The following is a 22,305-nucleotide window of genomic DNA, read 5'->3' as shown; positions in this document are numbered from 1 at the left end:
AGACGGATTTTCTGCTTACTGAATAAATAAGGAAATTAATTTCCCTACTCCCTAGATTGTCTCAGGGTTAAGCAGATTTGGTTCCATCCCAGAAAAAAAATAATGTACCGAACGATCATTTTTCTTTCATCCAAGAGAAAACAGGATATTGTAAGCCACTTAGTCATGAAGTGTATGCACATTAAGAGCAAACAACCCTTAATGTCTCTCTAAAATTGCTGAATCTCCATTAAACCATATTAACTTTTCTAACAAGGAAATATGTTAAAAAGTGACTTGCAGATTACAAATATGTTAAACAGTGACTTCCAGATAACAAATGCCCGGGGAGTTAAGGTTACATTACAAATGTCCCATCTATTATACTTCTCTTTACTATACACAACTAATATTAACTTACAGTTAGGCTTCAGACTCGTCAAGCAACTTAAGTACAACAGTTGAGATCTGATTAAAGTACTGCAAAGAGAAAACAAAAACTTAAGTTTATTTCAAGTAAGAAAATGCTAAACCGGCAAGGGGAGAAAAAATCTCACGTCTCTCTTACATGGATTGTTCCGAACACAGACACTTTTATATAAAACCAAATGGTCAGAGGGACTAGAATCTCGCCTTTATGATTTATAGATTAACCACGAGTAAAATGAAGGATGATAACAAACAGTTGGAAACTTGGATCTAGATCACAGAAAATAGAAACTAAAAGAGTAGATGATACTTTGGCGCAGCATATCAAGTTAAATAAAGGATCACCTAGATAAGCTTTAAAGCAGGAATGATTTTATTTCTAATGACAACAATGAAATCACACGTAATCTAGTCTATGGTTAGCATTTAGTAATCTGCCAGCATCTTCAAAGAAAGCCAGCCAATAGAAAAGATGTAAACCTACAATAAACAAACATTAGTACTGTAACAGGGTAAAAATTATTACCATCAATATTGACGTTGTGGGTGACCTTAACACCGTCTTTATCTACATAGAGTAATAGATGGGTCTTGGATCCAATCTCCTGCATTGTCATCCGTTGCCTCCAAATCCAAGCATGTCAGATCTTGACTGTCTCTCAATATACCCTGTCGGCTAGCTGACGATTGCCTAATAAATTTTATGACAAACATAGTTTTCATTAGCCTTGTACCCAAATAAGATTGAGCCATCTTTTCTAGTCAACAACTTGGAAAAGGTTTGGGGTTCTGAATTAAGATGAAGAGGCAGAGAACAGCTAGTTCCCAATTTTCTCCACAGGGAAAGGAGCATAAATTACCTCGCTTGAAGCCTTAGATTGTAGTGGACAAAGACTATGTCAGTCAACCTCTTTCCTTCCAGTCGATTCCTGTGCATAAAATGGACATTATCTAACATGCTGCTACAGTTCCTCCCAGGACGGACCACACTGCATGTCTGACTTAAGATCCTGAGAGCAAAACGTTGCAGATCTGGGTATTCTACTGCATAAAGGGACCACCAAGCAGCTGGAAAACCAGAAAGACAAGTTAATTATTACTTCACTGCAGTTCACAGCTAACTTGGAAAAAAGAACAACTCAAAGTTCACCTGGGGCCAAGGAATCTCGAGCCCCCCTTGCCATGGGTTTACCAAAACTACCTTCAGCATCCTCATAAAATTTCATGTGCTTTATAAGTATATCTTGGGCAGATGGGTCAGTCTCTAGGGTCTCAATGCAGTCAAGTAAACCCTTCCGCATCACCTTGCTGTTGGAGAAACTAGGGTTGTAGAATATTGAAGGATTGAGATAGTATCCAGCTGCATGAAGAGGGCTATGAAGCTCCTCTTCCCAAATATGATCAACCACTTTCAAGTACGACGAACATTCAGCTTCTCTGTTGTTAAAGGCTACTATGATACCGTTTCTTGCATTTTCAATGGCATCGTATATGAACCCCATTGATGACCTCTCTTCACTATCAAGTAACTTCAAAATGGCAAGAAGAGGTTTTGCTACCATTAAAATTTCATCACACACTGTCCAAAATAGTGGATCTAAAACAATTTCAGACACGTCAATTCCTCCCTTTTCATTAGAGAATGATGACTGTATCCAAGTCTTACTACTAAACATCTGATGTAGAGGTTCCTTCAAGCACATGAGATTTTCCAGTGTTAAGAAGTTAGTTGTAAACCTCGTAACCGAATGCCTAACTATATCTCCTCCACCAATTTTTTCCTTCATCAAATTGTACACCCACGAGTTATTATAAATGAATTGGCTTATCCTTTTGGCCTTCACAAATATTTCTCTCACATTTTCAATTTCACCCAATTCCTCGAGCATTAAATCAATACATTGCACTGCACAAGCACTCCAGAAGAAGGTCTTATATCTGTCTACTAACATATTTGCTGCTGCTTTGAAGTTGGGTGTAGTGTCCGTCACAAAATTTACAATATTCTTAGGTCCCACATCTTGAACAACAGTATCGAATAGATCCAAAAGTGCCAAGGGAGATTCTGAGATCAGTGACGCATCAAAAGCTTTAAGAAACATGGTACCCTTGGAACAATAAACAAAAATTCTAACAACCAAACATCCTGTTCTGTCTTTTGACCTATCTGCCATCACTGAACACCCAGTCACCTCCCATGATTTCCTTAGTTCCTCGCAGAGCCCTCCTGCTTCTTTTACACTCTCGTCCAGTAGCATACCCCTCAAAGATTGATATGAAGGCATTTTATATCCAGGACCTGCTGCTGCAATTGAATCAGCCATTTGTTGAAAATACAATGAATTTGCTGCACTGAATGGTAGCCCTGCATCGTATACAAACTTAGCAACAGCCCTATCCGCTTCATCTATGCTTTCCTTGGAAGCAGAAGTCAGATGCAGAGGGCGCTGAGTTATAGGAGTAGCAACTAAAATAAGTTCCTCCGTTTGTTTACTCTTCTTACTCCGAGTTTCTTCCTTTATCTTCTTTGAATTGCTTCTACCACTATTAGCTCGTGTCTGCATAACCTTAGGGCTCATATCCAAAGTACCACTACTTTCTTCTGCCATACCTTGTAAGCTTGGGATCAATGTATCTGTGATTTTAATTGCCTTCTGCTTCTTTGGCCTTCCTCTACAGCTTAAACTCTGCAACAATTTTTCTCTAACATCTTTTGGCACATTCTCACATGGGGGGATGTTTCCATTTAACCCAGCCAAATGTTGCTTTAGTGTAGAAACTCCACCTTCATCGATTACCCTGTTACACCATTCACACTTGGTCTTTTCCCCACTCCCATTTTCTGTTCCATGAGCCCAACCAGTGTCTTCTAATTTATTCTGCTTCTTTTGCCGTTCCAAACCGTTACTGCCTAAATGTTGCTGCATTTTAGCTCTAACATCTTCAGGCACATTCTCGCATGGGGCAATATTTCCTCTATATCCAGCTAAATGTTGCTTTAGTCTGGAAATTCCACCCCCAAGAATTACCTTGTCACAATAGATACACTTAATCTTCTGCCGATCCTCATTTATCATTTTTCCATGGGCCCAACCAGGATCAGTAGCTCTAGGAGGTGCCAAACCCTGTAAAGAATCACAATTTGAAAAGAATAATCATACAGAAAATCACAATGTATGAATTACGTACTTGTGTGAAAACTGTGTACTAGAACATGATGAACTGATCTGGAAATACTTGAGAGGAAAGTGGAGTTTTATATAACAAACCAAAGGAGGAACATAAAAATTGCAATGAGCACCTAACTTACTTGCTCATTCTTGTGGAGAACAACCGATAAGGTGTCAACAATTTCCCGAGTCTCCACAGCGGGCTGTTGAGGGTCTGAGTTATTAGTCATATGAAACATAAAACAGAATATTAGGATATTATGCGAAAGAGTAAGTAACTACCTGATATAGCAGTAATAGCGAAGCATAACAAGAAATCAAGAGCGTAAGGATGTAACAAACCATTGGTTTTCAGTTGGCAGGTTTCTTCTGAGTCATGCAACGTCTTTAATGTCTCCAGTTTAACATTTGTCATTCCTTGATCTGATTCCGTATGCTTATCTTCGGACGAGTGTTCTCTCACAGTTTCAGGGTCTACCGTCTTCCGCTTCTTTTCCACTGGTTTTCTCATTTTCCTTGTAGCCAAGTGTTCTTCAATGAGCTCTCTAACTTCCTTTGGGACAGCCTCACATCCCTTGATTTCCCCCTTAGTACTCGCTAAGTGCTTTTTGAATCGAGTAACACCTCCAATCATGGTCCTATGACAATAATTACATTTCACATGGTGCCGATGTTCTCCTACCATTGTCCCATGTTGCCACCCTATGTCTTTGGCACGCGGCATAATTCTATGCAAAGTTCTAACTACAACAAAAACAAACAAGTTTTCGATCAAGAATCATGCTGAATTGCAAACCTTGAAAAGTAATAGGTTTCACTCTCTTAGTAGGAAAATATTTGAACATTAGACAAAGAACTACGAGAAACAGTCCTGTGGAAATAGTTGACAGAGTTTCAGGTACAATTACATGGGGTGAAACTCTTAATCCTGTGGATATATGGGAGTGTATGTCTAACAGACATTGTGGACAAAGGGGAGATACTAAGTTTTAGATATATACTGTACCTACAGTTGAAGTCCTAGATCTAGTAATCATGGAGGTGATTTTTGTTACAGGGAGGTGAAACGTATTCAGTTTTAGTCATCTAGGTTAGTACAATTAACAACAATTTCAATGGTCACTACTAGAAAAGAAGTGGTACAGAAGTATCATGAGCTCAGTGAAATCCCTATCAAGCTCATCATGAAGAAATTGACATGAATTACAAGAAGAACAAAAATGTGGTGGATCATTCTCACAAACAAACTAGGTTTGAGCTCAGAACACACAACTTACACCCAAACAGAAGAAAGAAAACCCTAAATGCTGACATAAACCTCCAATTTACCTGTTTTGGAGCTGAAATTTCAGAGAGAGGGAGAGAGGTGAAAATCTGAAAGAAAACAAAAACCCAAGAGGTGTTTAGTAGATCTTTAGACAAATATTATTTCTAAAAATTCAGAGAATTGATTTTCAAAAAGATCTCTGGACTGATTGATAGTAGTGATAAAAGAAGTGAGAAAATGGTAAAAAAATTAGGTCTCCTGCCTTTAACAACTGTGAATCATCTGGAATATATGGACAAGAATTTCATCACAAACACAATATCAAATCAAAATGTTGAGAAGAAAAGAGTGAAGGTAGGGAGAGACAGAGGCTACAAGTTGTTGAAGATGAAGAAAAGTAAGAAACACTGGTTACTTCATTAATGCCTGGATCGGACTCTGGACTCTCTATGTACATTTTTTTTCCAGTGAGATAATTGGTGCGTCAGGTAAAGGCATACTACTTAAAAGCGTGCCGCGTGCCGCGTGCCCGGGACACAAATAGCATAATTACTATAATGCCCATGCAGTACTTTTTTTCTCCTTTAAAGGAGTAGTTTGAAATCAAATCCCGAAATTTAGACCAGAGAGTCCAAGAGGAGTCTTGTTTTTTTTGAATCTCTCTGAAAAAATGGGGATCAGATTCATATTGATGGTGAACAAACAAGGTCAAACTCGACTGGCTCAGTACTATGAGTATCTTACGATTGAGCAAAGAAGAGCTCTTGAAGGTGAAATTGTAAGAAAATGTCTTGCTCGTACTGAACAACAGGTAAATTCTTTGTCTATCTGTCTCTTAATCTCTCGATCTGGGTTGTATTCTGTTTAAATTGTTTTGATTTAGTGATTTCAGTTTCGGATTCTTCTGATTTAGGAATAAATTTCATAATTTATGTCCACCAAAATCTTTAAGTTTTGCCCTAGATCATGATCGAATATGAATGATACTGATGTTAGGATTTTCTTTCTGTTTGAATGAAGTGTTCGTTTGTTGAGCATCGGAATTACAAAGTTATTTACAGGCGTTACGCATCGCTGTTTTTCTTGGTTGGTGTAGACAATGACGAGGTAAAGTCTTTTTTCCCAGTGATGGATTGGACCTGGAATTATTCATATGGATATGTTTAATTTTCTTTTCAGTGCATGAATCAAGTTACACTCTTAGACATGGTAGTACGTTATTTTGACATTTTTATTGCATTATGGATTACAATTTCACTTCGATTCATATGTATAACTGGTTAGTTAAGGTCAGATTACTGAGAAGTCTAATGGGTTGCTTGCATTTGTTTGTGTTGCGGTTTAGAACTGAGGTCGAGTTCTACTAGCACCTTTTGCTTTTGCATGACCTTCTCTTTGGTAATAACTCCGACACACTGGTGGTGGCACTGACCTCCTACTTTATTCCCAAAGTCCCAGTTAGTTTTTTCTTTACCACCATTAGTATGCTTAAATAATTATAGCTTACAGGTGTATATTTGTTGAAAGTATGTGTTCTGTGAAATTATATTTTCAAAGAGCTCTGATCTTTCAGAGGTAATGTGGAGCACATCTTTCAGTAGTTTTATTGCTTATGCAAGTCAAGTAGTATTTTGGCCATACACATATTATAGAAGTCACTTCAGAAAAAGAATTACCTTATTCTTGATCTACACATAGCTAAGCAACTCTCGCTCACCTGCCACCAACATCATGTCACTTCCCTACAAACCTTACCACCTTCATGTAACTACCACTACCCTCAACCTTTGCTGCTCTATAATCATCACAGAGCTGTTTTCCGCCACAAAGTCGCATGAAGTCACTTTCGCCTCACCACCCTTTCATCACAAAGACTACACCGATTGCTAGAAATGTTGCCACCTCATTCCTGTCTGCTAACACAAACACCATGATCACCTCACCACCCACTCCACCGAGTGGCAGTCGCCGTCCCTTCTACTTGCCCTGTTATGGTTGTTGTGTAGTATTAGTTATCATTAACCTCTTGGTCAGACTCGGGTTACTTTGTAATTCATACATCATTATATTAATCTGTGATTACTGCTTTTCGATCCTCGACTAGTTATGCTTCTTAATTTTCAGATGATATACGAATGGGCCTCCTGTTAGGCTAATCTTTTATGTTTAATAGTTTCTCATATAACCGTACATCTAGGTATCTGTCAAGGTTGAGTTCCATATTCTGTTTGATCAACAAAAACGGAAGTCCCCTTATTCTTAGCCTCACTTGAGAAACTTTTTTGCATATGCTATTGCCTATTGCTAGCATCACCCCCTTTCACTTGATTCTTTCCCCATATTAGGTCTCTAATAGTCGATCCACTTGGTCACCAATTAGGTTTCAGAAAAGTTCATAACGTATCCTCTCATATCTGGGAGACATTTCTCACCACGTTCACCACGTGTTTTTCATCCTTGATGTGAAACTTTTACCTTAACAGTTTTAGGTCTCAATTAATCTATTGTACAGAAAATATCTTCTTTAGTCCTTATCCCGTCTTTCCTCACATGTCCGTCTTGTTCTTCACTTTTGCAGAATGAGCTGGCTACTCTGGAATTCATTCATTTGTTAGTTGAAACAATGGACCGCCACTTCGGTAACGTGGTAAGTTAATCTTGTTCTACACTGCCAGCTTTGTTTTGAATCTTATCTTTGTTCATCCACTTGATACTCGGCTCTTTTCTCGGTCTATTTTTCTGCAAAAACTCAAATAACTATCAGTGTGAGCTGGATATCATGTTCCACCTAGAGAAGGCGCATTTCATGCTGGAGGAGATGGTGATAAATGGGTGCATTGTCGAGACAAACAAATCGAACATCCTTATGCCAATCCAGCTAATGGATAAAGCTTCTTAGTCATTCCAATTCCAGTGAAATCAGTTTTGAGTTTTCAAGTTAGGTTTATTACTTTACTGTTTCATTTGTATTATTAAACTGTAGGGTGTAATTTCTTTTTTTTTTTTTTTTTTTTTTCATTGGCAGATATTTGTTTGCGAGATGTTATTCTTGCGGATTTGCTGTGTTTTATAGTGATTGGTGTAACCGTGGATATTTATTTTTTTCACTTGAAAGTAGAGAGCTTTGTTCCGAGAGCAGTAGAGCCCCATTAGAGCATGATAATGCCTAATCTTTTTTTTTTTTTTTTAATAAGAAAGGAATTATATTGCGGTGAATAATACATGTTGTTTAGACATATCATTAATCCACTCAGGTATGTTATCGGATAAAACAAAATAACTATTTTCAGACCTTGCATATTTTGCAACTTCATCAGCTAAATGGTTTGCCTCTCTTTTAAAATGAGAGTATTCCCAAAACTCAAACTCTCTTAAAATTATTAAAGCATCAAAAATAAGATTATAGGTAGTCTAATTCACAGCCGTTGAATTTTCTTTTAGAGCATTGATCACGTTGCTGCAGCCTCTTTCTAGGTGAATTTTTGTTTTCCCCTCTCCTTTAATCCTGATAATGCCTAGTCATGTAATTGGCACTATCACCATTAGAAGAGCAGTACTGTATTGCTTTTGGGCCTGCTCTCAATCTTTCAAATCACGTGATCTTTGTCAAGTTAGTCGGGAAGTATTTGTTTAACTGGTTGTCTGCATTGATCCTGATTTCTAAGGATTAATCCCTTTTTTAAAATTGAATCCAAACTCTTGTTGGGAATATTCGTCAAATCAACTAGGTTAAGAATATCATGTGGTTACAGCTGGTATGGAGCTGATAGCAGTATTTATGCTCTCTACTCCAACTCTCCAAGGAACAGAGGACTCTGTCAATGCAGGGATTTTTGTACGGGTATTATCTCATGGGCTTGGTAGAATTAGAGCTGGACTTAGATTTGGATGAAGACTTTAAAGATTGAAACCTGTTTTGAGGCATACTTATCCATTATCCCATCTAGGTTGGGTTTATAAAGGGTGTCTAAAGGATAGTGCAATAACCTATATATCCTCAAACGATTAAAATTACTAAAGTGCTCTTACCCTTAAAAACCTAAAATCAAAAATCAAAATCACCTTTAAACTTAAACATATTCTCTTCTCTAGCTTTAAAATCAAAAATCAAAATCGACATTTTTAATTGCCACAATTAATCATTGATTCATTAATATTTCATCGTCTATTAAACGTAGATAAAAAATGACTCACACAAAGAAACAAGCACTAGGTAAGCGTTCAAATTCTTCTTCTAATTCGTCAATTGAAGAACAAGGAGAAGTTGAGGTGGTGAGAGTGAAATTCAGTAAAAAATTCAACCGAGTGAAGAACCGACTCTTGAAATGAGTATTAGAAGATATTTTCTATAAACCTGCTTCTTAATTTGTTGTTTTTGATCAATAGAATATGTTCAATCATAAAAGAAAACCTAGTTTTTTGCGATTACAGAGTGAAGTTCGGCTTATAATTGAGAAGAATTTGTAGACGAACATCACTCTGTTCGTCACCCTAAAGGTGCTTACGAACAGATCGGCTTATATGTTTATCTCAATTGTCAGCCGAACCTAGTTTAACATATTGTTTGAGGGTGAAAACGATTTCTGCTGATTTTGGTAATTTCGGGTGTCTGGGTGAGAAACGAGTTTAAACCCTAAACAATATACTGCAAGGGAGTACTTTAGATTCGAGAGATCAATCTGTACAAATACGTCCTAAACCAAGAACTGGCTGTTCCAGACTTGCTTCGGTCACAAAGTGAAGGAGAAGGGTTGGTTTTGGGGAAGGAAGCGAAGAGAGTGTTGAGACCAGAATAGTTGATTCTGTAAGAGTAGTTGTTTCACGACTTGTATCAGAAAGTGGGAAGCTAACAGATGGAAAGCTAGCAAATATTTTCTGAGTGTTGTATCCTCCTGACCTGAACTTGTTGTTTGGTGGAAATAGGTAAAACCTATTTATACAAGTCGAAGTGAAACGTACTCTGGTCTCGTAAGAAATGGAAAACGAATGCGTAAATGGGATGAGGTGGTAACCGGTAACGCTTGGAATTGATGTTCCATAAAAGAAAGCGTTTCACCATTACTCCCTGTATTTACTAACCGCCTCATCCTTATGACACTGTCTTATAACAGGCGTAGTGTACGCCGCACGCTGTAAACCGCCAAACCAATACCCAATGAGCATCCCCCAGTTTGTGACATGTGTTGATGTCTCGAGTGTTTTCGTGGAAAACATGTAGCATGTTGTTGTTCGGCAAGTTGAGCTTGGGAGACTTGCTGGCTCGGTGGTGACCTTCAACGGTCGAGATTTTGCATCTTGAGAGGAAGCGTAGCCGTTGATTATTGCAACCCTTCGTTTGGTAGCCAGTGGCATGAAATCATGGCCGATACAACTTTAGTATAGCCTAGTTTAGGCTCGGCCAAAAGTTAGAGTTTTGGCTTCGTTTGGGCGCGACCAAACTAGGGCTTCGTGTCGGGCCAAAGGTTGCCATGCGTTAGCTGGTAACCTTGGACGACTAAGATCTGCATCTTAGATGGAAAAGTCGTCGTTGATCTTTGAAAGACTTTGTTTTGGTAGCCGCATAGGGAAGGCCGACATGGTATGGCGCGACAAGGTGGTTGGCATGCCATTGGCACATGTGGCATGGCTGGCATGCCTTGGCGCGGTTTGGGCGTGGCCAAAACAAAGGTTTTGGCGTTGGGCCAAAGGTTACCATGCGTTGGTTGACGACCTTGGACGGCTAAGATTTGCATCTTAGATGGAAGGATGGCCGTTGATCGTCGCCAGCCTTTGTTTTGGTAACCGCATAGGGAAGGCCGACATGGTATAGCGCGGCAAGGTGGTTGGCATGCCATTGGCACATGTGGCATGGCCGGCATGCCTTGGCGCGGTTTGGGCGTGACCAAAACTAGGTTTTGGACCAAAGGTTACCATGCATTGGTTGGAGACCTTGGATGGCTAAGATTTGCATCTTAGATGGAAGGATAGACGTTGATCATCGCAACCTTTGTTTTGGTAACCGCATAGGGAAGGCCGGCATGGTATGGCGCGGAAAGGTGGATGGCATGCCATTGGCAATTGTGGAATGGCCGGCATGCCTTGGCGCGGTTTGGGCGTGACCAAAACTAGGGTTTTGGCGTTGGGCCAAAGGTTACCATGTGTTGGTTGGTGACCTTGGACGACTAATATTTGCATCTAAGATGGAAGGGTGGCCGCTGATTGTCGCACACCTTCGTTTTGGCAGCCGTGAAGGGAAGGCCGGCATGGTATGGTTTATGCGTGGCAAGGTGGATGGCACGGCATGCCATTGACACATGTGGCATGCCTTGGCGCGGTTTAGGCGTGGCCAAAACTAGGGTTTTGGCATTGGGCCAAAGGTTACCATGCGTTGGTTGGTGACCTTGGACGGCTAAGATTTGCATCTAAGATGGAAGAGTGGTCGTTGATTGTCGCACTCCTTCGTTTTGGAAGCCATGAGGGGAAGGCCGTCATGGTATGGTTTAGGCGCGGCAAGGTGGTGATCGAAATTTTGATAGTGGTAAATAGGTTGTCGTTCACTCGGACTTGTTGAGAAATTGTTCAAAGACTTAATAAAGAAAATAAGGAAAATATATACAAATATGATGACAGGATGAGGGAGGCTGGGACTCAGGATTCTACTGTTTTTCATGTTCATGGGGTTCAGAAATTAATTGTACACATTTATAGCTCAAAACAAAGGAAATATCAACTCTATGCTTTGTCAAAGTAGATTTCATAAAATATTACGCGTAGGTCATAAGCATGGCGCATCAAAATTACTTAGAACTAAGCATGCTCCATCAAACAAAGTCACGAGTAGTTAATAGAAATCGTAATTCATTAAAAATCAATGCAAATAGTAAATAAACAATTAATTGAATTACCCCAATGGTGAAATCCAGCTTCCTCCATTGTCCCAATGTTGAATTTTAACTCCTCATATTGTAGAGACACTCAAAATTTATTTTTATTGCTCAAAAGTGCCTACAAGAGGTGAAGAGATAAGAAAACTGAGTTTCGCAACGCTGTAAAGCCGTTACAAAACTGTTATAATGAATATTACATAAAACTATTGTTCTTATCTGTCGTAGAAAACTGTCGTTCTTGGTAGAAACAGTGACAGTTTTAAACGACAGACTACAAGCGTAGTCTGTTCTTCTTCTTTTCTGCAGCAACAGAAATATCTGCTGTGCAACCCTCTGTTCTTCTCCCCAGTCACTCGATAACCTTTCTCTGATCCCCAACACACTATTTATACTCAACAGGTCGCCAAAATCCTTGTAATAACTCCATATATTCTCTATTTACTTCGCTGCATGTTAAGAGATTTTCTTTCCATTCATTTCTTTCTCACGCGTCCGCAGTTAGTATATTCTCCCTTTTCAACTTAGTCACGCTCCAAATGGTAGCTTGAGTTTTCCAACACGAGCAGTAAACGCCCAAACTTGTGCTAACTTCCCAAAAATATCTCGATCGAATATTCTTTCCCTGTTTTGTTCCAACCGAATAATCATCTCACAATTATCAAACTTGAAGCAATTACCACCTTCTGTTCACCGTGACAGCTCGATATCAAACAAATACGGCAAGAAAATCTCACTAAATCTTCTCCGGTTATTGGAGAATATCCTACCATACAACGTACTCCCCTGTTTTCTGCGAATCTGAGTATCCATCCCATTCTATTCGAAACCATCGACCATACCATTCCTTTTTGGTCCAAACAGGCCCGAAGCAACCAAAACCACTGGTCGAGTCTCACTGAAACTTGTCAAAATTCCTAACAGAGTTTCCGCAGGAAGAAAACTCGAGAACCTGTTCAACCATTAAATCCATCATTCTGGACAATTCTGGTCCAAAATACGACCATTACCAGCTCTGTTAATCCAAAAGAAACAAACCCAATGAGTTTAGGCCCTTGAATCTCCCTAGAACATGATTAAAATTAGAACCCTAATTCTTCCAGTTCAAGAACCAGTTTCCCGCCACTTTCCCTTTCAATCTGTTTTCTTCAAATCACCATTCTAGACAATGTTGATCCAATCTATCGATCATATTAGGCCTGTTTAGGCTTAAGGAAGATGCATATTCAATTTCAGCGCTTTAGTCTTGGTGAAGTTATGTGATTTGTAGATAGTGGTAAAAGTGGTTCGATTCTCAGACTTGTGAAGGATATTAATTAGACTTAAATCCTAATATTAAAATAGAAAACTCACTAAAAATTATAGCAAACTCAATCAAGTATGATATCAATACTAAAAGAAACACTAAGGCTAAGATTCCACTATTTTCCAATTTCAAAGTGATTAAACCAATACTTATATTTATGCAATTTTCTTGTTTAATTTGATTCTAAAATATTGCAACAAGTAGATTTTCAAAAGTAATAATTGTAAATACCAAGTATGAAGCATCAAAAGTCTTAAAACTAAGCATACTCCATCAAAATAGATCACAATCACTCAAATAAAAATCATATTCAATAATATTTCAAGGCAAATAATCATATAATTATTGCAAATAAAAAGATAAAATAGAATATACCACTTTTTGTTGGAAAAATAGCTTCCTCTATCGCCTCAGCAATGGGGTTTAGCTCCTCATATTAATCATGATCTCAAAATATGTGTTTGTTGCTCAAAAGATGATTAAAAGAGTGAAAAGTAATAACATAGACTGTTTGCAACAGTGTATTGGTGTTGCAAAACAGCTGTTACAATGGAACTGTTACAGAAAAACTGTTGCTTTGTCGCTGATTTTAAGATCCTAGAATAAGACTGCCCTGAACAGCTTAATGTTCTTCAGCTGTTAAACAACGACACTTTTCTGCGACTGTCTACCGAGGGTCAATGTTCTTCGCGTTCTTCTTCTTTAACAACAGCAGCAGCAGAAACAAAGTTTGGTAAAGCTCTGATTTCTTCTTCTCTGGCTCTCCTTAGGTTCCCAAACTCTCGACACCTCTTCTATATGACCCAATACATCTATTTATATCAAAAATACCGATTAAATCTCTCCCAAATCTTCCAAAATCTCTTTCCTTCTCTTCACGGCCAAGTTGCGACAATTTCTTGTTTTAGGATTTCTACGCGTTTCTGAGCTTTCCTTTTTATTCTAAACTCTTCCCTAGATAGATACAAGTCTTTGGGAAGGTTTACAGCGTTTTAATCACTATAAAATTCCCTAAAACAGGTCACACACGTGACTTTCCATATTTTCTTGTTGTGAGAAAAATCCGTCGTTTGAGCCCATTCTAATCGATTTAAACACCCATATCAGATTCCTAGACCCATAAGGAGTTTATCCTATGAAAATCAGAGGTTTAATCGACCTCAAACTCCTTCAAATCACGATTGCCAAAACTGCTCTTTAACTGCATTTTTTTCCCGCCAAAATCCTTTTTTTTTGAATGTTGAAGATGGTCGCCCCTTATCCAGAGTAGGGGTGCGATTAGCAACTGCCTGGAAATGGGATGCCCCTTAGTAATTAGTTTATCCCTTATCCAAAGTGAGAGTCCGAATAGCAAATGTCCTCCGGGTGCTTTCCGACAACTTTTCGAGCCATTTTTTTCCAAAAATGTTTATTAGCCAAAAATACCTACAAATAAATAAAACACCATAATAAGTACAAAAATGAGCCCTAACAATATATAGAATCGAGACAAATCGGACACAAAAATGTGTCTATCATGAAGCCACTTCAATTATCAAACCCTAAATCTGCAACCATTTTCACGCCAAAATTCAAAATTCAAACGAAGAAGATGACTGCCCCTTATCCAAATCCAGTGTCCCTTTAACAATTCTTGGAGTGCGAACAGAAATTTGTGGGGTATAAAGAATATTTTTGGGCTGTAAATAGTGAAAAACTCTTGGGTGCCTTTAACAACTCTTATGAGACATTTCTTGGGGTGCTCTTATCCAAAGTTGGGGTGCCTTTAGTACTTTTCTGAGGTCCAAAAACCACTTTTCGTGATGATTTCTCCATAAGAACTTATTTCCTTGAAAACACTTAAAACAAGTTAATTAGCAATAAAATGAGGCCTAGCTAATGTAGTTATGGGTGAAAATGCGTCACACTTGCGTGCTCATCAAATTCTCCCACACTTACATTTTGCTAGTCCTCGAGAAAAATAGAAAATTGACCCGCTACACAGCTGGTCAAATAATAAGAGAGAAAGAGAGACCCGTTACACAGCTGGTCATATAGTAAGAGAGAGGGAGAGAGACCCGCTACACAGCTGGGCATATCATTTTTATTATTTTTAGACCCGCTATACAGCTGGTCATAATATGCAAGAAAAAATAAAAAGACCCGCTACACAGCTGGTCATAACTTTAATAATATATATTTTTAGACCCGCTACACAGCTGGTCATGGAAATTCGAAAAAGAATGAAAAAGACCCGCTACACAACTGGTCATAATCCGAACAATCATTTTTCTTTTGTAGAAATCTGAAAGGTTAACCACTCTCCCACACTTGAATCTAACATTGCCCTCAGTGTTTCAAACAGTGCAACCTGTAATGGAATGCAATCAATATTAATAAGAGTAACAAATGTTAATCAAAGAGAAGTGATTAGAAGATTTCACCTTATTGACGCAAGAAAAGTATCATTCTCTGTAACACAAGTCAAAAGATAATAGTAACAAAGAACAATAAAAATCAAATAAAAGCAAAAGGACTAAGGAAAATGTAAAAAAAAAAAAAACTACTTACTGGATATGCATAGAAACGGATCCCCAAAAATTAACAGCCTGAAAATTTGGGGATCAACCCAAAATACAGTATTTACAAACGACAACTTCACAATTAACTTATGAAAATGCAGGGACACTGAAACTGTCAGAAATAGAGGATTATCCCCAAACCTAGTTTTTACCACACAAGGAAGTGTGTAAAGCACATAATATGGGGATATTATTGGGACATGGAAATTTTCAATTAGCTCATGCACGGTATCAGAAACAGAGACGTCCTCTGGGTATTTGGATGCAAAGTAATCCAACAAATTTTTTGAAGCACATAATTCTAACCCTAAATTAGGTAACTTTTGGAAGTCTAGGGGACTAGAAACAACCTCTAAGTCGGGTGAAAGATCTTGCGAGATAGATTCTTCTAATAAATTAGAAAAATCATCTACACAATCATTCACAGGGTCATCTAAAATTTTTGTCTCGACCAGAGAGTCACTATACGACTGATCATCATCATCATTAAATAATTTTTGGCATTCCAGAATTCTCAATCTTAGTTACAAGCTAAGTGGTGTGTGTTTATAATACTTCTCATATATCTCTAGAGGGTATTTTTTACTTACCACATGTGGATCAAAAACTCCATACCGTTGCCTATGCATGTATTCACCAAGCGTCATCTCAGATGAGGATGCCTGCTGATTTGAATTTCTACGCTTATATTCTTCCAATGTCATCTTAGGTGACGTCTCCTCGGAAGAAGTCATCATCCTCAAAAAGTCACGGAAAAGAAATACAAAAAGAAACACATAAAAAGGAAAAAAGAAAAACTAACTGTACAAAATAAAAATATACCTAAAAATTAATCTAAAAACAAGTCCACGTCCGCGGCGCCAAAATTGATCGAGATTTTGATAGTGGTAAATAGGTTGTCGTTCAATCGGACTTGTTGAGAAATTGTTCAAAGACTTAATAAAGAAAATAAGGAAAATATATACAAATATGATGACAGGATGAGAGAGGCTGGGACTCAGGATTCCACTATTTTTCATGTTCATGGGGTTCAGAAATTAATTGTAGACATTTATAGCTCAAAACAAAGGAAATATCAACTCTATGCTTTGCCAAAGTAGATTTCATAAAATATTACGCGTAGGTCATAAGCATGGCGCATCAAAATTACTTAGAACTAAGCATGCTCCATCAAACAAAGTCACGAGTAGTTAATAGAAATCATAATTCGTTAAAAATCAATGCTAATAGTAAATAAACAATTAATTGAATTACCCCAATGGTGAAATCCAGCTTCCTCCATTGTCCCAATGTTGAATTTTAACTCCTCATATTGTAGAGACACTCAAAATTTATTTTTATTGCTCAAAAGTGCCTACAAGAGGTGAAGAGATAAGAAAACTGAGTTTCGCAACGCTGTAAAGCCGTTACAAAACTGTTATAATGAATATTACATAAAACTATTGTTCTTATCTGTCGTAGAAAACTGTCGTTCTTGGTAGAAACAGTGACAGTTTTAAACGACAGACTACAAGCGTAGTCTGTTCTTCTTCTTTTCTGCAGCAACAGAAATATCTGCTCTGCAACCCTCTGTTCTTCTCCCCAGTCACTCGATAACCTTTCTATGATCCCCAACACACTATTTATACTCAACAGGTCGCCAAAATCCTTGTAATAACTCCATATATTCTCTATTTACTTCGCTGCATGTTAAGAGATTTTCTTTCCATTCATTTCTTTCTCACGCGTCCGCAGTTAGTATATTCTCCCTTTTCAACTTAGTCACGCTCCAAATGGTAGCTTGAGTCTTCCAACACGAGCAGTAAACGCCCAAACTTGTGCTAACTTCCCAAAAATATCTCGATCGAATATTCTTTCCCTGTTTTGTTCCAACCGAATAATCATCTCACAATTATCAAACTTGAAGCAATTACCACCTTCTGTTCACCGTGACAGCTCGATATCAAACAAATACGGCAAGAAAATCTCACTAAATCTTCTCCGGTTATTGGAGAATATCCTACCATACAACGTACTCCCCTGTTTTCTGCGAATCTGAGTATCCATCCCATTCTATTCGAAACCATCGACCATACCATTCCTTTTTGGTCCAAACAGGCCCGAAGCAACCAAAACCACTGGTCGAGTCTCACTGAAACTTGTCAAAATTCCTAACAGAGTTTCCGCAGGAAGAAAACTCGAGAACCTGTTCAACCATTAAATCCATCATTCTGGCCAATTCTGGTCCAAAATACGACCATTACCAGCTCTGTTAATCCAAAAGAAACAAACCCAATGAGTTTAGGCCCTTGAATCTCCCTAGAACATGATTAAAATTAGAACCCTAATTCTTCCAGTTCAAGAACCAGTTTCCCGCCACTTTCCCTTTCAATCTATTTTCTTCAAATCACCATTCTAGACAATGTTGATCCAATCTATCGATCATATTAGGCCTGTTTAGGCTTAAGGAAGATGCATATTCAATTTCAGCGCTTTAGTCTCGGTGAAGCCACTTCAATTATCAAACCCTAAATCTGCAACCATTTTCCCGCCAGAATTCAAAATTCAAACGAAGAAGATGACTGCCCCTTATCCAAATCCAGCATCCCTTTAGCAGTTTGGGGTACATTTAGCAATTCTTGGAGTGCGAATAGAAATTTGGGGGGTATAAATAGTATTTTTGTGCTGTAAATAGTGAAAAACTCTTGGTGCCTTTAATAACTCTTCTGGGACATTTCCTGGGGTGCTCTTATCCAAAGTTGGGATGCCTTCAGTACTTTTATGAGGTCCAAAAACCACTTTTCGTGATGATTTCTCCATAAGAACTTTTTTCCTTGAAAACACTTAAAACAAGTTAATTAGCAATAAAATGAGGCCTAGCTAATGTTGTTATGGGTGAAAATGCGTCACACTTGTGTGCTCATCAGGTGGCTGGCACGGCATGCCATTGGCACATAGGGAAGGTCGGCATGGTATGGCGCATAGGGAAGGCCGACATGGTATGGAGCAGCAAGGTGGATGGCATGCCATTGGCACATGTGGCATGGCCGGCATGCCTTGGCGCGGTTTGGGCGTGACCAAAATTAGGGTTTTGACGTTGGGCCAAAGATTACCATATGTTGGTTAGTGACCTTGGACGGCTGAGATTTGCATCTAAGATGGAAGGGTGGCCGCTGATTGTCGCACGCATTCGTTTTGGCAGTCGTGAAGGGAATGCCGGCATGGTATGGTTTAGGCGTGGCAAGGTGGCTGGCACGGCATGCCTTGGCGCGGTTTAGGCGTGGCCAAAACTAGGGTTTTGGCGTTGGGCCAAAGTTTACCATGCGTTGGTTGGTGACCTTAGACGACTAATATTTGCATCTAAGATGGAAAGGTGGTCGTTGATTGTCGCACGCCTTCGTTTTGGGAGCCGTGAGGGGAAGGCGGCATGGTATGGTTAAGGCCCAGCAAGGTGGCTGGCACGACATGCCATTAGCACATGTGGCATCGTTGGCATGCCTTGGCGCGGTTTAGGCGTGGCCAAAACTAGGGTTTTGACGTTGGGCCAAAGGTTACAATGCGTTGGTTGGTGATCTTGGACTGTTGAGATTTGCATCTAAGATGGAAGGGTGGCCGTTGATTGTCGCACGCCTTCGTTTTGGAAGCCGTGAGGGGAAGGCTGTTTAGGCGCGGCAAGGTGGCTGGCACGGCATGCCATTGGCACATGTGGCATGGTCGACATGCCTTGGCGCGGTTTAGGCGTAGCCAAAACTAGGGTTTTGGCGTTTGGCCAAAGGTTACCATGCATTGGCTGGCGACCTTGGACGACTAAGATTTGCATATAAGATGGAAGGGTGGCCGTTGATTGTCGCACGCCTTCGTTTTGGCAGCCGTAAAGGGAAGGCCGTCATGGTATGATTTAGGCGCGACAAGGTGGCTGGCACGGCATGCCATTGGCACATGTGGGATGGGCGTCATGCCTTTGCGCGGTTTAGGTGTGGCCAAAACTAGGGTTTTGGCGTTGGGCCAAAGGTTACCATGCGTTGGCTGGTAACCTTGGACGGCTAAGATCTGCATCTCAGATGGAAGGGTGGCTGTTGATTGTTTCAACCCTTTGTTTTGGCAGCCAACGACATGTAGCGGGGCCAACATGGCTTTGGCATGGAATCGTGGTTGGCATGGTTTTCCATTGGCACGGTAGCGCGGCTGGCATGGTTGGCATGCCTTGGCGCGTAGGTGTGGCTGGCACGACATGCTATTGCCACATGTGGTGCGGCTGGCATGGTTGGCATTCCTTAGCGCGGAGACGTGGATGGCATGGTTTACCATTGGCACGGTGGTGCGGCTGGCATGGTTGACATGCCTTGGCGCGGAGATATGGCTGGCACGACTTTCCATTGGCACGGTGGCGCGGCTCGCATGGTTGGCATGCTTTGGCGCGGAGACGTGGCTTGCATGGTTTTCCATTGGCACGGTGGTGCGGCTGGCATTGCTGGCATGCCTTGGCGCGGAGATGTGGCTGACACGGCATGCCATTGGCACATGCGACTGGCATGGTTGGCATGCCTTGGCGCGGAGAAGTTGCTGGTATGGTTTTCCATTGGAACGGTGGTGTGGCTGGCATGGTTGGCATGCCTTGGCGCGGAGACGTGGTTGGCATGGTTTGCCATTGGCACGGTGGTGTAAGAACTTAGGGTTTGGTGTACGAAGGTGATGTCGGCAATACTAAGGGTTCTACCGTGGAACATGGCACATATATATGTAAAAAAAAAGGTATCCTGGTAATTCTTACGTAGGAGTGTTGAATGATTCAATAAATGTGCTAGTGGTCCTAGTGACGTCATGTCAAATGTAAGGTTTTACGATTTTAACCCTAAGCTAAAAACCTCCATCAACATTAAGTCCCCTGCTTAGCTCGTAACAGTTTCATTGTTGCGAGGTAAGCATAAGATGGTGACATGCGAGGACAAAATCGAAATGACAAGTCGTGAAAAGATGGCCAAGAAGACCCGATTAACCTTTTTCGAGAGGTAAGGAGAGTTCGTGATTCTCGTGTTGGCGGCCTTGCATAGATTCTACTTGTGGTGTTGCTGGCTAGACCGTGAAGTGGTGAGATGTAGATTGTCGGCTTGGAATGGGATCCGCAGGCGTTGGTCGACTTGGGATGGGAGCCACAGGCATTGGTCGGCTTGGAATGGGAGGAAATTGGCTTCAGTCAGTGGAATGGTGGAAACTGTCTTCAGTCCGCAGAATGGTGTAAACTGGTTTCATAAATTCGGCAACCAAACGATGGTGATGACGCTGGAACTTCGGTTATCAAATGGTAGTGATGGCGCCTGGCAACTTTGTCGAAATCAGGGTTTGGGATGCCGAAACCCTAATTAGCACTCCTTACTAAAATCGTTGTAGAATTCTCGTACAAACTCGGATTTTGACGGTCCTCCCCTCCATCTGACCGGAAAATAATTTCCTCTCTCTTTCCTAGGGAATAATTAGGTTTTGAGCTCGTTTAGGAGGTGAAAACGGCCCGACAGTGAAACTCAGGAAGAATTCAGGAGGGATGTTATGGGCCCGGGGTAGCATAGTCGCGCCGACATCTGTTCCCGTTCATGGAGCAAGAAGGGAACTGTATTCTGTGAAAAAATTTAGAGACTCCTTCCGTATGAAAAGTGGTATTGACCTTCTTATGTTTTCTGTTGCTTGTTTGTATCCGCGCTTTCGTCTGCAGTGTCTCTCCAGTGGATTACAAAATTTACCAAACTCCATTGCATTCTTGGGACGGATGGATGGAATATATGCTCGGAAACGATCATGTCAGGGTTAATCTTGGAGATTGTGGTTGTGTTGTCGGTCCATCCTCGGCTTTTGGTTGTTCAGTGCCTAGACCTTCTGATCGTGATGATGATGTGATGTGAATGCTTGTATGGTCGAAAACTTCTAGCGCCCCGGATGAAATAGGGAGACGTTCCGTTCCCAATGTGCTGCTATCAAGTCTTCCAGTACTTTGTTCCAAGCGACATCCTTCGAACCATCTTCTAAATCTTGGACTATCGTATGGAATGAGATGTGGTAAGAAGTCCCCAGTTATACTTCGGTTTGATCCGATGGCATGGATGAATATGTGAATGTATCTTTGTGGCGTGCTCTTGAAGTCTTCGGTGTACATGTACGGCTTCGTGTTGAGAAATTCCTGCGGCTCGTGAAACTTTGACAATGATGATGTTGAAATCAGAAATAACTTGGTTGAGGGGAGTGAAAGCGCTGGTAGTCCCCATGTGTATCCTATTTTCATTGCATCGGCTTGAATCCACGTCCACGTGATTTGATACAAGCTAATCTTACTCTTCTGGATGTGACGCTAGGATGCTCAGGATAACGCATGGACAAAATATTTTGGATAACGAAGATGTAGGAATGAGAGAGTTATGTTGTTTATCATGGATCCCTCTGTTTCTTCAATAAAATATTTCAGCCGCTTCTCTGGAGTTATCTCATGAGTCTTTGATGGTCGTCGATGGATTGCGAAGAGAAGTCCCCAGTCGTATTTTTCTTCAGTTTCTGAAGTTGTTTTCTTCTGAGCAGGATTGGGATCCTCCGCGGCCTCGTAAACTGTTGAAGGCTTCTTCTAGACAGAGAGGTGATGATATTCTTGTTTTGTACCCTTGAAGAGTAGATGACCTTGTTGCGGCTATGGCATTTTGGTTGATTGTGTCTTCTAAGCTTTGACAGTGAAAGGATTCCGTGTATATCCTCAGTCCTCAAGTATGGTTTA

General features: G+C 40.2%; 2 protein-coding genes across 3 annotated transcripts; one reads left to right on the top strand and one right to left on the bottom strand.

Annotated features, from left to right (window-relative positions):
• Positions 1–173: 173 nt before the first annotated feature.
• Positions 174–5,302, bottom strand: LOC113348074. 2 transcript variants are annotated; one of them, XM_026591774.1, is made up of 8 exons: positions 5,108–5,302; positions 4,908–4,952; positions 3,921–4,322; positions 3,719–3,792; positions 1,559–3,533; positions 1,269–1,476; positions 935–1,099; positions 174–459 (listed from the first exon to the last, which is right to left on the bottom strand). In XM_026591774.1, the coding sequence occupies exons 3-7, from the start codon at positions 4,300–4,302 to the stop codon at positions 973–975; spliced, it is 2,766 nt and encodes a 921-aa protein (XP_026447559.1). In that variant the 5' UTR covers positions 4,303–4,322; positions 4,908–4,952; positions 5,108–5,302; the 3' UTR covers positions 174–459; positions 935–972. The 2 variants fall into 2 exon arrangements, with proteins under 2 accessions (XP_026447559.1, XP_026447560.1); XM_026591775.1 differs by having other exon boundaries at positions 3,921–4,318.
• A 173-nt stretch (positions 5,303–5,475) lies between these two features.
• Positions 5,476–7,983, top strand: LOC113353556 (AP-4 complex subunit sigma-like). Its single transcript, XM_026597119.1, has 4 exons — positions 5,476–5,656; positions 5,866–5,952; positions 7,424–7,492; positions 7,610–7,983. The coding sequence occupies exons 1-4, from the start codon at positions 5,516–5,518 to the stop codon at positions 7,742–7,744; spliced, it is 432 nt and encodes a 143-aa protein (XP_026452904.1). The 5' UTR covers positions 5,476–5,515; the 3' UTR covers positions 7,745–7,983.
• The last annotated feature ends 14,322 nt before the right edge of the window (positions 7,984–22,305 follow it).

Source organism: Papaver somniferum, chromosome 2 (genome assembly GCF_003573695.1).
Source record: "Papaver somniferum cultivar HN1 chromosome 2, ASM357369v1, whole genome shotgun sequence".
Lineage (NCBI taxonomy): Eukaryota > Viridiplantae > Streptophyta > Magnoliopsida > Ranunculales > Papaveraceae > Papaver > Papaver somniferum.
Note: the sequence above shows the minus strand (reverse complement) of the source record. Positions and strands in the feature narration are given on the sequence as shown.

Excerpts from the sequence above, each read along its gene's own strand:
- LOC113348074 (XM_026591774.1), bottom strand. The coding sequence starts at position 4,302 with ATGCCGCGTGCCAAAGACATAGGGTGGCAACATGGGACAATGGTAGGA. Across the intron at positions 3,793-3,920 it reads CTGCCAACTGAAAACCAATG|ACCCTCAACAGCCCGCTGTG; the intron begins GTTTGTTACATC and ends CTAATAACTCAG. Across the intron at positions 1,477-1,558 it reads TCGAGATTCCTTGGCCCCAG|CTGCTTGGTGGTCCCTTTAT; the intron begins GTGAACTTTGAG and ends CTGGTTTTCCAG.
- LOC113353556 (XM_026597119.1), top strand. The coding sequence starts at position 5,516 with ATGGGGATCAGATTCATATTGATGGTGAACAAACAAGGTCAAACTCGA. Across the intron at positions 5,953-7,423 it reads TTGGTGTAGACAATGACGAG|AATGAGCTGGCTACTCTGGA; the intron begins GTAAAGTCTTTT and ends TCACTTTTGCAG. Across the intron at positions 7,493-7,609 it reads ACCGCCACTTCGGTAACGTG|TGTGAGCTGGATATCATGTT; the intron begins GTAAGTTAATCT and ends AATAACTATCAG.